The sequence below is a fragment of the Xenopus laevis genome, chromosome 5L (assembly GCF_017654675.1).
Source record: "Xenopus laevis strain J_2021 chromosome 5L, Xenopus_laevis_v10.1, whole genome shotgun sequence".
Lineage (NCBI taxonomy): Eukaryota > Metazoa > Chordata > Amphibia > Anura > Pipidae > Xenopus > Xenopus laevis.
Window position 1 is genome coordinate 97,429,193 of NC_054379.1, and position 14,684 is coordinate 97,443,876.

The window sequence follows — 14,684 nt, forward strand, 5'->3', positions numbered from 1 at the left end:
GGGCTACCAGAGAAAGTCACTATTTAGTTGGCTGGTGGGGAGCTGATTGGGCCTCTCTGTAATATAATGGAATGACAGGGCCTATTTTGGGCACATGTAAGAAATCCAGTGCCCCCTCCCCATGTCAATAACTAGTCACTTACCTTTTGCTTCACAGTCAGCACAATACTTGTTGTCTTCCTCCCGAAGCATCCGGGACAAGATGGCCTGATGCTGCTCATTCAGCTTCTGAGCCTTTTCCCTTTCTGAACGGGTTGTCATATCTACTATTGCTAAGCAAGCACTCACACCTATACAGGGCTAGCCAAGGGACTCTAGTGATGAAACAATACAAATCCAACGCTTTCTCTGGCTCTCAGACGGGGTATAAATACGAAACACAGGCTTGTCCAACCCTGTTTAGACCAAAATCAGCCCAAAGTCGGCCTTGTAAGTCAGTATATGGATATGTACATAAATACAGATAGCGAGTGATGGAGACTACACAATGACTAATAGAGGCCCCTATTTGTATGCTGGTGCCTGCACCTGGCAGCTCACTGAACTACATAAGAAGGTGGATAAATGTCCACTCAAGGGCAGAAGGCTGGGTTCAGCGCTATTTCTGTATCGCCAGAGGTATCCAGTCAGGGTTCTGCTCTCCCTCCTTTCACTCCTAGCTTGAACACACGACACTTCCGGGAACATTCACTTCACTGACGCACTCTTCCCCTCCTATGAGCTGTCAAATAGAATTCAGTGACAAACCACTACCGTCCCACCCCTTCCGCTAAGAACCCCGCCCTCCAGCTTGCCGGGTGTCTTTACTGAGAATTGCGATGCTGCTCGACTGGGAGGAGCTGAGCACAGGAAAGGCTTTGTGGAATGCAGGGTGTAGGTGCGCTGAGGTGGAATGGGAATTGGACAGGTGGTGACGTAGACGGCGTATGTTCTTTCTCACTCAATTTTCAACGAAGGAGTTCCTCCATTACTGACGCGCAATAATCCGCGCCTTTCTTAGAAATAGCTCACACCTGTAGCTATGGCTCATACCAACAGGGCTGCTGCAAGGCAACTCAGCCGGAAACACACAACTCAAAGAGCTAGTTTGTGCTGAGAGAAGCCAGTAAATCTTCATGTCTTTAATAAAATCAGAATTTTTGTGCTATATACTTTGTTTTCAATGATTATGTGAAGGCACCGATAGCTCATTCTGTAATTTAAATCCGATTTTAGCTCCTCCCCAGTCAGACGGTTTCATATCGGCATCGGTAACAACTTAAAAGGGTTCCCCCATCTTTTTTTTTCCAGTTAATTTGCTTTCACATGGTTCACCAGAAATAAAGACTTCTTTCAATCACTATTTTTTTTTAATGTTGAAGTTTAAAGTTTTATATTTTACCTTGTGACTTTCTGGGACTGGGGGTCACCTAGGGTTGCCTCCTGGCCGGTAAGAATGATGGTTGACCCCCAATGTTATTAATAGGGAAAATAGATAAATATATAGGAAGGTCGGTATTTTTTTTTCCAGAAAAGTTGGCAACCCTAGGGTCACCGACTCTGTAATCTGTTCTAAATTGATACATTGCTTATCTTTGTTCCTGCTGAACAGAATCCCTGTATTTTATAATTGATACAATAGTTGCTACTATTCCACTAGGTTTGCCACCTTTTCTGAAAAAATTTACCGGCCGGTGGGGAGAAGCGGGAACAAAAGGGGTCGGTCTTTGATGCAAAAGGGGTGGAGCCACACACAAGAGGGGCAGATCAATACGCATGATGGCCAGAAGCCTGAAAAAAAAAGGTAAAGTTCTTTTTTTTCTGAGGGCTTTTTTTAAAGGGTATTACAAATTACCAGCAACTACATTGCCGGTAAATTTGTAATACCGCCCCGGCCTTTGCAGGAGTTTTACCGGCTAGGCCAGCAAAATACCGGCCAGGCCGGCAAAATGCCCAGCCAGGTGGCAACCCTATATTCCACAGTTGCTGTTTAGAACAGTTTGGAATCTGCACCTGGATTACTGAGCTGCCAGACTGAAACGTCAGGGACAGGAACATTAAACTTAATCAAAGTTAAAGTTTAGTCAAGTCAAATTTAGAAAAAAAAACCCATTTAAAGCAATTGCTGAAGGGAAGGAAAAGGATGCAAAGAAGACCAAAGACACAGAAGATGGGACCCATGAGCTGTGTTGCTCTACTCTGCATAAATGTGTGAGCTTGCTGTCCAGGGAATAATGCATTATGCGGGTAGGGAGGGGGGAGGGACTATCTATGGTAGTAGATGAGGTTTTTTTTTTATTGGGATAGTTTAGTTCTCCTTTAAGAAGCTTAATATGTATTGCAAATAAACAATACCCAATTTAATATATCTGCTTAAAGGGGTTGTCCACCTTCAAACAACTAGATGTTTTCCGATAGATCACCAGAAATAATTACTTTTTCCAATTACTTCTTATTTTATATGTGTCACCGTTTTTTCAATATCAAAGTGTAAAGTGCCTTTTTTCACCCTCTAAAACAGCTCTAAGGTGGGGTGGTCTCCGACCCTGTTAATGGATACATTAGTTCAGCGGTCCCCAACCGTTTTTGGCCCAGGGACCGGTGTAGAGCCACATTTTTTTTGTAAGGATCGGGGGGAGGGGGTCGGCGACCAATTCTGGAGTGCCAGCATCCAATTCGGTGCACTGTGTTAATTGTCCCCTAGGATTGGCGGCTCAGTTCAAGACTACTGGGCTGCAGCCCGGTGGTTGGGGACCCCTGCTCTATGGTATATGGACTTCCTGTATTGGACCTTTATGAATAACAGGTCAGTACCATCCCATGACTTGAGTATTATTGGACCAAAATCCACCTTATGTGAACAGTGGCATGTCTGGTCCACAGTGTTAGCATTTTGTGGTTCTTTTACATGGGGGGAGTACCCACTCTGCAAACAAACTACGAAATTAAATGGTAGGTCAATGACAAGATGCATTTTTGCAGTCTCCTAAATTTCCAGCCAGTGTTTGGACTGCAGGCATAGACTAGCACCTGTGTGAACAATGCCTGATCTGCACCACAAAAGAAGATTTTATGCATTCAAAGATACCACAGGCAGGTGAAGTAAAATAAATTTAAACTTTTATTTTAAGCAAATGAAAACTTAAACATAGTCTCAGTGTCGGACTGGCCCACCAGGATACCAGGAAAACTCCCGGTGGGCCCAGGTGTCAGTGGGCCTCTTGCTTGTAATCATTTGGCCTATTTCATGGTCATTCCATATTACTTTATGGGAACAAAGAGGCTTAATAAAGGAAGAATAGAGTATAGTAAGTAGAGAAAAGAGACTATGAGAATAAAGAGGTTGAGTGAGGAGAGGAGGAATAATAGCCCTCAGCCTAAGGTTTTCTGGTGGGCCCCTGGCATCCCAGTCCAACACTGCATAGTCTACAATAAAAAGGAACAAATAAAAAACATTTAAATGATAGTGTCCTTTTTAGGTTGTCCTTTTGCAGTTTTGGATGCCAGGCACTATTTTTCAAAATGTATATGTGGCTCATTTAATTATTCTGAAAAGCCATCATTCTCCTTCTCTTCCTTTCATTGTTCTTCATCTTCAGTTTCTTCTTCTTCACTAGATCGAAAAGCAAGTCCTTTGGGAACAAATGTGATAAAAATGTAATTCTGCCACATATATCTTTATTTAAATACAGTAATATTTTCCTAAGGTACTTACCTTCCTCAGCCAGCTTCAGCTTATCCTCCTCATGCTTCCTGTAGTGAAAAAGGCACAGGAAAATCAAATGTCTGCTCATATTAGAAAAACAAAATGTTAAAGTAAAGTTAAAAAAAAGTTGTTAGTACCGATATCTTTTCAGGAGTGAGTTACACAGTAGTGCCAGGAAAATAAATACGATTGCAAAAATCGGGAAGCAGCGTAGTACTATAAATAACTTCTCCACCCTCTCATCTGAAAGTTCTCTCAGGGATGCAAATGTCTGCTCGATGTAGGCTGAAACAATTGAAAACAAATCATCATCAAAACAAGGTAATATACCCGTATGGGACCAGGGGTTTTCTAAAAAATGGATCTTTCCAGAATTTGGATCTTCATACCTTAAGTCTATTAGTAGTCTACTACCTTCTATTAAGGATTAATTATATCTCAGTTTGGATCAAGTACAAGGTACTGTTTTATTATTACAGGGAAAAGGGAAATTTGGATAAAGTAGAGTCTATGGAAGCCAGCGTTTCTGTAATTTGGAGCTTTCTAAATAACGCATTTACTACCTGTAAAAGCCATGTAGTAAAAAATCTAGTTCTTATACAGTGTGCTTATAGTTTGTCTGAAGCATTAGGAGTGGACCCCTTATCTAGAAAACCCCATGTCCCAAGAAATATGGATAATAAATCGCGTACACCTTATTTGGAGATTTCAACAATATCTTCAGTACATTTAATTTCTTAAAATCATAACTACAACAGGCATCTATATATATATATATATATATATATATATATATATATATATATATATATATATATATATATATATATATAGTAAATACTATACATAAAAATGATCACTGTAAAATTAAAGAAGGAAAAGTACACTAAGGGTGGTGCTCCATAGTAACTTAAAACACTGACATTTACCCCGGGCATGTACATTTCGTCTCTAAAAAACATGGCAACACCACTCAGAAGAAAAATACATCAGGTAATTTGTTCTTAAAAGGAGTGCACCAGAAAGGGTTAACAGGTGGATGTTTATCACTTTCCCTTCGACTTTAATAATAGTAAATAATAGGAATGATACATACTTAACTTTTGTGCTCCACCATCATTAAAAGAGGGGGCAGTTGTTTCTTCTGTAGAGAAAAGAGAAAACTTGTTATACCTTAAGTTTGCCTGGCACACATTCAAGACTTCAGGAGAAATAAAGACAATTTATTTCTAATTCTCAGTATACTTACCTGCACGGTTCAATAAAAATAGTTGATAAATTAAGATTGTAAAAAGAATTTGGGAAATCATCGTCATGTCTTCGTCTATGTCAGGGCAAAGCAACAACGACACTAACTAGAGCTAACCAGGGATTGTTGTTTACTTTCTTGTTCACAGGCATTATGATGTCATAATGTGCTGATATCACAGCATGCAGCCCTTAAAGGCATACTGCTCAAAAAGTGACTATACTATTTGACAGTGTGTGTATTATGAATAGTAGTTCAAGGGGGGGGGGGGTGATGATGATATACTTAGTTTAGGCTATTTTGGTGCTAGCATGTGGTTTTAGAACTTTTCCATGCAAATAAATACTTATTGTATATAAGTTGCAATGTTGTGAGTTTGTAACACTATCAATATAACTATATAACTTTATATTTCAAAATGCTTAAGCTGCATTCACAATTTTATATATATATATATATATATATATATATATATATATATATATATATATATATATATATATATATATATATATATATATATATATATATATATAAAATAGCGCTGGTGTCGGCACTCCCAAAAACATCAAAAGTCAAAAAGGCAAAAGTGCTGGTAAAAGCAGGTTTATTTTATCCAACGTTTCGGTTCTATATTAGAACCTTCCTCAGGGAACAGAAACCCTATATATATATATAGGGAACATACTGCCAGTCAGTCAATCTTGATGTTTCCCAACACTTCCTCCATAGTGAGTAGGAGAGATGCGGTTTAGTAACACTTAGAACAAAATTGATTCAATGAAACAAATGTGTTACATTCTTGCTTTGTTTTTAAACTTGTTAACCTTTTTAAGATTATGAAATTGATTAACTGTTAGGTGTGATGTAGGGGTATAGGTAATTTTTGGTTTTATCTTTTATGTGTTTATATACATAGTAAACAGCTAACGTGATTTATGTTAATGATAGTCACTGGGCATTGACGTGAATTATACGTCATTAAGGGTGTTGCTGTCTTTTCCCGCCATTTCATGTATTTAAAGCACGTATTTTGCCATATTATGTACCTTGAGAAAGGCCTTGGAGGAGGCCGAAACGTTGGTCATATATATTTTTAAATAAATCTATTTTTTATTTTTTAAGTCCTGTGAGTGCGGCTCATCTTTTGTTCTCTATTTGGATTCTTCTGATTCTGCACCCAGGCATCTTTAACGCTGCTATCGAGAGTGCCGGTATCTTTGTGTATTATATATATATATATATCTATATATATCTATATATATCTATATATATCTATATATATCTATATATATCTATATATATCTATATATATATATATATATATATATACACCTATCTGTGTATTATGAAGGGGAAATTTCACCTTCCACATAACACATTTTCTACCATAAGATAATCTATAACAACATTCTTACCTGCACAGTTCAATAAAAATAGTTGATAAATTAAGATTGTAAAAAAAAATTGGGAAACCGTCATTGTCTTCAGCCGTGTCAGGGCAAAGCAACAACAACACTAATCAAAGCTAACCAGGGATGGTTGCTTACTTTCTTGTTCACAGGCATGATGTCATAATGTGCTGCCATCACAGCATGACGCCCTTAAAGGAACAGTAACACCAAAAACTGAAAGCGTTTTAAAGTAATGAAAAATATCATGTACTGTTGCCCTGCACTGGTAAAACTGATCTGTTTGCTTCAGAAACACTACTATAGTTCATATAAACAAGCTGCTGTGGAGCAATGGCAGAAATTGAAAAACGGCTATATGGCACAGGAAAACTAATGGATAAAAGATAACACCATTAGTCAGACAGAGCTTATCTGCTATCTGCTGTGTAACTTGAGCTTTTTCTCCTTTGAATGGCTACCCCCATTGCTAAACAGCAGCTTATTTATATAAACAATAGTAGTGTTTCTTAAGCAAACACACCAGTTTTACCAGTGCAGGGCAACAGTACATGATATTTTCATTACTTTAAAACACTTATTTTTTGACGTTACTGTTCCTTTAAAGGCATACTGCCTTAACTGTGCTATTATGTAGAGTAGCTTAATGGGTAGGGTGGGGGTGATAATTTACTAATTTGTTTTAAAAGTTATGGCTATTTTAGTGCTAGAATGCCATTTTAGAAAAGGGTTTCCTTTTGACAACTTTTCTATGCAAATACTCATTGTTTGAGCAATGTTGTGAGGTTGTAACACTTTCAGTTTAATTAGACTCATATTTGCAAATATTTAAATAACATTTCAATATGTGTATATTTACTGTTCTCAAAAAGTGATTATATACTGTTGGACAGTAATGTATGCTGTTATGCAGAGTAGCATAGCTTAAGGGCTGGGGTGATGCTTTACTTAGTTCTGGCTATGTTGGTGCTATCACGTGGTTTTAGAATGTTTCCATGAAAATTCTGGGAGGCACATTTATCAAAGGTCAAATTTTAAGTTCATGTGAGTTTTTAAAATGCCCATGAACTCGAAATTCGATCAATCAGGGATAATTTACTAACTGCAGAGCAGCTCTATTTTCTTTCATATACCTTTGGGCTGTGTAAATTGTTGCTGGTGTACTTGCCGAGATGTATGGCTTGGCCTACAGATGAAGCAAGAAGATTCTACTATGAAGTCATAGTGCTGACTGTAAATTCTACAGTTATGGGTTACTCTTTATTTCCTGTACTCATGTGACCATTTTTTATTTCCTTTCTCGCAAACAAAAGAAATACAATCTTGTTTTAAACTTAGAAAGAGAAATGTTATCTGCCAAGACAAAGCATGATCAAATAGGGATACCAACAACGCAATATTTACATTTCTGCTGTGCCATCCCCAAGACCTAATATACCTGAGAATGACACCTTTTTTGGCAGTCTGGTTGCTGCCAACTTTCTCATATGAAAAAAAGAGATGTTTTAATGGGCTCCAAGAAAACTTGACGTCAAACTACCGTAACATTAAAAATTTTAGAAAATGCCAAGATATTGGATTCTAGGGATGGAACTCTTTACACTCCTTCCTGGAGATGGTTTATTGATTTAACAATGATAGGGGAAGACTTAAGAAGGCTTGGTTAATGTAGATTCAAGAAAAGCACTGAACTTTCAAGTTATAGAAATAAATATATGAAATTGAAATACTTAAATTCTGAATATAATGATTTCATCAGTCTTTAATGTGACAGGTGATTTTAACATCACATAGTTCAACAACATGTAGGACTGCAATGTGAAAAAGTATTTCTTCCATGAAATATACATAGCAGGGCTAAAAAACATAAATGCCTATAAAAAAAAAACAGCCATGGCAGCTGGTCAGGTGCTTGTACAGTTATGTGCAGGGATGGGCGAATTTGACCCGTTTCGCATCGCCAAAAATTCGCAGCCGGCGAAATGTCGCAGACGCCCATTAAAGTCTATGGGCGTCAAAAAAAATTTGTCGCGCGGCGAAATTAATTTTTTTGACGCACGTCTCCATACAAGTCTATGGGCGTCATTTTTTCGGCGAAACGAGGCGAAAAAATTCGCCCATCCCTAGTTATGCGATTTATTATCTGGAAGGCTTGGGACATGGGAATTTCCTGATAAGAGGTCTTTCAGTAATTGAGCCTTCAACATCAGCAAATATATCACAAGGGCACACCTTTACTTCTGGCCTCCAGTATGGATTGCTTAGAGTTTGCCTAAGGAATTCAGAATCAGCAAGTCAGTAGAAAAGATAAATGAAGACTGCACTTAAAAGTAGCAATATTTCTTACTTATTATGTGTTGTTTTACCTATATGTGTTTTTCCCCTTTAAAATGACAAAGGTTGAATTACTGAAGAAAATTGCTCCTCTATGAGTGCTGCTTTTATTTCTATTCTGTTTATGCAGCAACTGCAATGCTGCTTGCTCTGCTATAATAAAAGGGTCATTATATTTCCACAGTGTTCAGTATACAATGCATGTAATAGGCACTAAACGCAGGTACTTTGTTGTGGTGTATTCTCTTTGTAGCATAATTCGCTACCTGTTCGCTATCTGATTGGGACCAATGGATTAAGTTTATCTTGGGGGAATTTAAGGGTTTATACAGACCTGTTTAAAAAAAAAAAAAAATGTAAAAAAAATTTAAAAAAATTTTAAAAAAAGTTGGGGCACTGTGTAAAGTGTAAATAAAATCTTTTATTATTTTATTTACATTTTGAAATTATTTACACCCTATATTGTATTGAAAAAAGTGCAAACATGACATATCAAAATGATTCTGAAAAATATATGCTCATTTTGAATTTGATATATTTGCAATACATGACTTTAAATTACAAATTGCATTTTACACATTTTCCCATTTAAAGTGCATGTTTTTTTATTGATATAAATACAATACCTAAGATTATTTATGAACAGTGATTTTACTACATTCACTAAAAATCCTGTACATCAATCTAAAAGTCTATGCAGCGTCCTTTCCTCTCCCAGTCCCCATAGCGAGTTGGCTCAGGTCCTCTGGGTCCGCCTTTTTCTTTAGTTAGAGGATTTATGTCATCAGGAAATTCTACAGAAAAAAAGGCAAGTGGATTTTTAAAGCAAAGATCCTGTAAGCAAATATACTGTTTTTGAACATGAACTCATTCAGTTTGGCTTAAGAAGAAAAGGTGCATAGACATATCTGAACTTCACAATTATTTTTCCAAACATGAAAGTCTGCTTGTGCTTACCAGGACCAATCGCCCCCCCCCCCAACACCAAACTCACAGAGTAATGAAACCCCTCCCTCACCTTGTTCTATAGTAAAGTGGTGGATTCTGGGACTTGATATCTCTGGGAAGCAAAGAGACTTCAAGTCCTATAATCTATCAATTCACAATGGACTAAGCTAAATATCTACCTTGAAAGGACCAAACGAGAAGCAGCTTAAAGTTCCCTGATTAGCTAAATAAATACAAATATATATGTCAGTGATTAAAATAATAGGGAAAAAGTATGTCCTGACCAAGCACTATTCAATTAAATGAAAAGGAGGTATACTGGCCCTTTAAATGGGACCTAAATATTGTTTGCTCAAGCATATGTCTTAGTTATGTATGCCAACATAAAAGAACATATCAAAGGTTAAAATATGCTAGAAGGTGTAGTACAGCAACATTGTAAGCAATGTTGCTATATTAAATTGCAAATTGAACCAAAATGAGAATCCTACCTGATCTGTGTAAATTGGCATTTGGTATGTGTTCCTGCAGTTGGAGTTGAAACCATTAAACATAGTTTTTCTATCACTGAATAACTTTTGTCAGCTTTAGAGAACCAGAGTGTGCTGTGGGACAGTTTTAAGGAGATTTTAGCTCCCCTTTACTCAGATACTTACTTCCCAGTGGGTCCTTTTCTGCTGTTGTCTTTTCTGATTCATCAAATTTCCCTTGTGGTGTCTTGGGTTTTTTAAGAGGTTTTTGTGTGGATTCAAAATTCTGGCTAAGAGCTCTGGAACTGTTCCACAATCCAGGCCACACTGAAAAGACATGCTATGTTAACAAAATGTTCCTTTAATATGATTTGATAATAAACCCTGAAAATAAAAATGTCAAGCATCATCAGCAAACTGTTCTTGCCACCCTTTAGATATTGTTGCACTATAGGTCCCAGCTGCTGAAGGATACTGATGTTTACAGTCCAACATTTACTAGAGGGCTGGACCAAGAGTCCTTATTTTAAACTAGACAGGATTGTGATATTCAATAGGTGTCCTCACACAGCTCCAGGCATGAAGTTTCAGTATGAATGTAGAGTATGCTGGATAGGCGTGCAATATATAGATATTACGATTTGAAGTCACTGGATTAACTATGGATACATCTATTTAACCTGAAAGGAACAATCTCTTAGAGGAGAAGGATATGTTAAATTAATGTGAGGTGCCAAATGTGAGGCAACCACCAGTGATTATCACTAACCCCAGTGCCCAGAGTAATTCTGAGTGAGCACCAAAGAGTGATCATCGTCTTTGTTCTTCTGTGGCTCCAAGTCAACGCAGAGTGAAAAAGCCAATTCTAGGCTTAAAGTTCAGCTTTTCATTCTACTGTACATGCACACCTGGAGCAAAAAAGGCAGACGGCAGAAAGAAGATCACTCTGTGATGCTCATACAGAAACACCCAGGGCCAGTGCAGTTTTCTGCTAACACAAGGGGTATCAGCTAAGTGACTATTACCTTCCTTCTCCTTCAAAATACTATGTACTTTTAGCACATGAATAGATATTCAACCCTCATCTATATGGGAACTCCAACCAAAACTGTCCTTGCATAATGAAAGAAAATGTAATACTATACAATTTATAATTATATTAATTTTTATATATTTTAAAACTGTTTTTAAAGGTAATTGTAATTATAACTGCTGCTGAAAGCAGTACCCTTCTCGTTGTTTACAATCTCTTGCTGTTACCAGTTCCTGAAACAACTGTTGAAGAACCCAACTATGGACCATTCTGCAATTTAAGTGTGTGCCCCTTCCTTTTTGACTTTTGTCTAAATTAACACCCTGTCAGTTGTGTAAGGAATGGTTATAGCAACATAAGATATGCATTTTTCACTTTAGGGTGCAGAGGCAGCAAATACATTTTCTGTTTAGCCATGGGCACCGCCATTCAAATGACATATAACAGTACAGCACACATTTAGATTACCATTTGTAAATGACACAGTGCTTTACAGAGGTTATACATCATTCACGAGTCCCTGCCCCAGTGAAGCTTATATGTTAAAGGGATACTGTCATGGGGAAAAAAAAAAAAATTCAGAATGAATCAGTTAATAGTGCTACTCCAGCAGAATTCTGCACTGAAATCCATTTCTCAAAGATTTTTTTATATTCAATTTTGAAATCTGACATGGGGCTAGACATTTTGTCAATTTCCCAGTTGCCCCAAGTCATGATCCCTTTAATGTCAGTAACCCAGTAATGTGTTCCTATTAGCTGAAACTACACTGGCCTGGGGTAATAAGTGAGCACCATGGAGCAATCACCTTCTTCCCCTTGTTCATTCTTCCATCAACAGAGGCAGACGCCTGCACAGTATAGTTCATTTTAAGCAAAGTAGTAGAGGCGCTCACTCAGATTACCCAGGGCTGCTGCAATTTTCTGCTAACAGGTGCACCAGCCCCGGGTATTAGGTAAGTGATTACATTCAGTGGGAGATGCTCAACACTTGGCACCCCCCAAGTAACCATAACTTACCTTCTTCTATAACAAATAAAACAGGACATTATATGCCAAGAAAAAGGTTATTTGAAGGTGACGCATAAAGGGATAAAACCTTTACAATTAATAAAAAAATGATGCGATACTTGACCTTTAAAAAGTAATGGCACAACGTATATGTCAAATTTGATTAGATTCGCAGCTACTCTTTCATTATGCGAAATACAGAGTTTCGGTGGAGCTTCCCTTTTGGCTTAGAAAGAAGCAGGCAGTGTTTGTATAACATAGGACTCACTGTTGATGTTACATGCCACAGTCTGACCACATAAAAGACGTGCTGCAGCTCTTCGCCCTTCTCTGTATGCTACAATTAGTACACTCATTTTGTGCCGGTGAGTTGCGCAACGCTGCCCGTCCGTCCGTCCCTTTTTAATGACGTCATCTCTCTTTCCTCGTCTTTGCACGTACTGCGTCAAGTGACTCAAAGTAGCGGTGTGACGTATGGCACTGGCCGGCTTGTGCCTGTGACGTATATACGTACAGGCTCTACGTAACATCGCAGTTACGCGATATCTTTTTTTCACTGGTACATATTCATGTGTGTAGGAAGGATCTTCCCTGTGTGACTGACTAAATGCAAGAAGCTGGTGTACAGTAACCATGTGGGCGAGAAAAAGGATTTGTAGAGGAACAATACTGTTTTAGTTGGGGAAACGTCCAAGCAGTTATATTACACTTTTTAAATAAAACATTTTCCAGAAAGGATTGTTGTTGTCAATTGTCCCTTGGGCTGGTGTGCTCTTTAGCCATTTGTTGAAACCAGATCATATCAGACACTGCTAATTGTGAAATTCATCCATTCTTAGAAAAATAAGCGTTTTGGGTTTTCACATGCAAATATTTATATTGTATCATTTAAAACCTCACAGTTGCATAACAATAGTTAATATTTTGCAAAGCTCAGTAAACAAGATGAAGTAGAGAACACTAGCATTATAACAAAACAAAAGTCAAACGACAGGTTATCATTTGGGCATCCATTTACTGACGAGGCAGAAACAAACGCAACAGCAGGGTAACTAAAGTGTGCACACTTCTGTCATTGCCAATATTCTGGTGAACATACAGTTAGGAAAGAAGTCGGCGAGCACTCCACGTCCACTCCGATGTTTAAAACGAAGAATTTTATTTCAACAGGTTAAAAACAAACATTCTCCTGACGCGTTTCATATCCACGTCATAGGCGTATCGTGGATACGAAACACGTCAGGACAATGTTTGTTTTTAACCTGTTGAAATAAAATTCTTTGTTTTAAACTTCTGAGTGGACGTGGAGTGCTCGCCGACTTCTTTTCGATTGCAATTTGCCTCAAGCTACTGGCTCGGGGCGATGCACCCGGGCCACTCTCTTCATCTGGCGAGTGCGATCTTCCCCGCCTATTACCCTCACTATTGTTAGAAGAAGTAGCCAGGGCCGGAACTAGGGGTAGGCAGAGTAGACACGTGCCTAGGGCGCAAATCTGGGGGGGCGCCAGGCACATACATGCTCTGTCGCCTACCTGTAATAAAACGTACTTGCCCTGGTGGTCTAGTGGGGGGAAGGTAGGGACACCTGCCCCCCCCTCGGCGGGGACGCCTGCAACAAGCTCCCTCCTTTGCCGCGTCCTCTTCCGCACTGACTACCTAGGGTGCGCGCATCGCGTTTCTGTGTAATTTACAGGCGAATTCACGCTGTCGTCATTACGTCAGTGCGCATTAGCGCGAAATTCAAATGTATTTAAAGCCACAGTACACTACTCTCATTGCCCGTTATAGGAGTTTGTTCCTGGTGCTATCTGAGTTTTTGCTATTCTGGTTTGAACCTGTTTGAACCTGTTGTGACCCCTGCCTGGCTTTTGACTATTCTGACCTCTGGATCCTGACCCTTGTCTGAATTCCGACTACCTCTTCTGCTTAACCCCTCCAATTGACTTCCTGGTTTGACCCTTGCCTGCCTGACTACATTTACTCTCTGCCTGCCCCGACCTTACCTGACTACTCTATTGCCTAACGTCTTGTACCGCTACCTTCGTCCTAAAGACCCTCTGCCTATCCAGAACCTCTAGCCTTGCACCTCTCGTTTCAGTCCTGGTGGCATCCAAGTAGCTGAGGGCTCCTCCCGAGGCCAAAGGCGGTCACACTACAGGTGAAGCACGAGCCGAGACAAGGGTGCTTGGCATTTATTCTGGTGTTGGGTGCCGACCGTGACACTTCCCCATTGTTCTGTCCCGTCTCTCGCCGACTGGCGCTGATACTTTCTCCTCAATTGCACTTCTGCGCATGCAGGTTCACGCATGCGCGCCTGAGTGTAATTTCGCTCATGCGCACTCTAGCAAGCACTCAGCTGGCGCAGTGGCCAGCCAGGTTGCCTAGGGCGCCTCTGGAAGTAGCTGACCCAAGTGCGGGACCCGGGATATACACACACCCGAGTCACTGTATTTACTGGGTGAGCATTAGGATTTGTCCGTCTTAGGGTTAACTGCTTGAATTTAAAAACAATTTTTTAAATGGCAAATCCTTATTGCACTTTA

The 14,684-nt window shown here is 39.0% G+C and overlaps 2 protein-coding genes and 1 long non-coding RNA gene across 4 annotated transcripts in view; all 3 read right to left on the bottom strand.

The window, feature by feature from the left end:
* Positions 1-760, bottom strand: part of smap1.L (small ArfGAP 1 L homeolog) — a 90,811-nt gene extending 90,051 nt beyond the window's left edge. The window contains exons 1-2 of one of the 2 annotated variants that reach the window (XM_018261973.2): positions 427-760; positions 144-395 (exon numbers count right to left, since the gene is read on the bottom strand). In XM_018261973.2, coding sequence (XP_018117462.1) covers positions 144-261 — 118 coding nt within the window. In that variant the 5' untranslated portion in view covers positions 262-395; positions 427-760. Of the gene's footprint in view, positions 1-143 lie in introns of both variants that reach the window. The other variant, XM_018261974.2, reaches the window with a different exon arrangement.
* A 2,561-nt stretch (positions 761-3,321) lies between these two features.
* LOC108716932 lies at positions 3,322-5,374 on the bottom strand. Its single transcript, XR_005961312.1, has 4 exons — positions 4,782-5,374; positions 3,823-3,970; positions 3,695-3,732; positions 3,322-3,611 (listed from the first exon to the last, which is right to left on the bottom strand). It is a non-coding gene; the product is annotated as an uncharacterized LOC108716932 (long non-coding RNA).
* A 2,716-nt stretch (positions 5,375-8,090) lies between these two features.
* Positions 8,091-12,791, bottom strand: sdhaf4.L (succinate dehydrogenase complex assembly factor 4 L homeolog). Its single transcript, XM_018263524.2, has 3 exons — positions 12,410-12,791; positions 10,285-10,425; positions 8,091-9,474 (listed from the first exon to the last, which is right to left on the bottom strand). Exons 1-3 carry the CDS (start codon positions 12,774-12,776, stop codon positions 9,365-9,367), a joined length of 618 nt encoding a protein of 205 aa, XP_018119013.1. The 5' UTR covers positions 12,777-12,791; the 3' UTR covers positions 8,091-9,364.
* Between the last annotated feature and the right edge of the window lie 1,893 nt (positions 12,792-14,684).

What these genes read in the sequence shown, in the direction of transcription:
- sdhaf4.L (XM_018263524.2), bottom strand. Translation starts at nt 12,776, where the DNA reads ATGGTTACTGTACACCAGCTTCTTGCATTTAGTCAGTCACACAGGGAA. An exon ending in TGTGGCATGTAACATCAACA is followed by an intron (nt 10,426 to 12,409) that starts GTGAGTCCTATG and finishes ATGTCTTTTCAG; the next exon opens with TGTGGCCTGGATTGTGGAAC. An exon ending in AGAAAAGGACCCACTGGGAA is followed by an intron (nt 9,475 to 10,284) that starts GTAAGTATCTGA and finishes TTTTTTCTGTAG; the next exon opens with AATTTCCTGATGACATAAAT.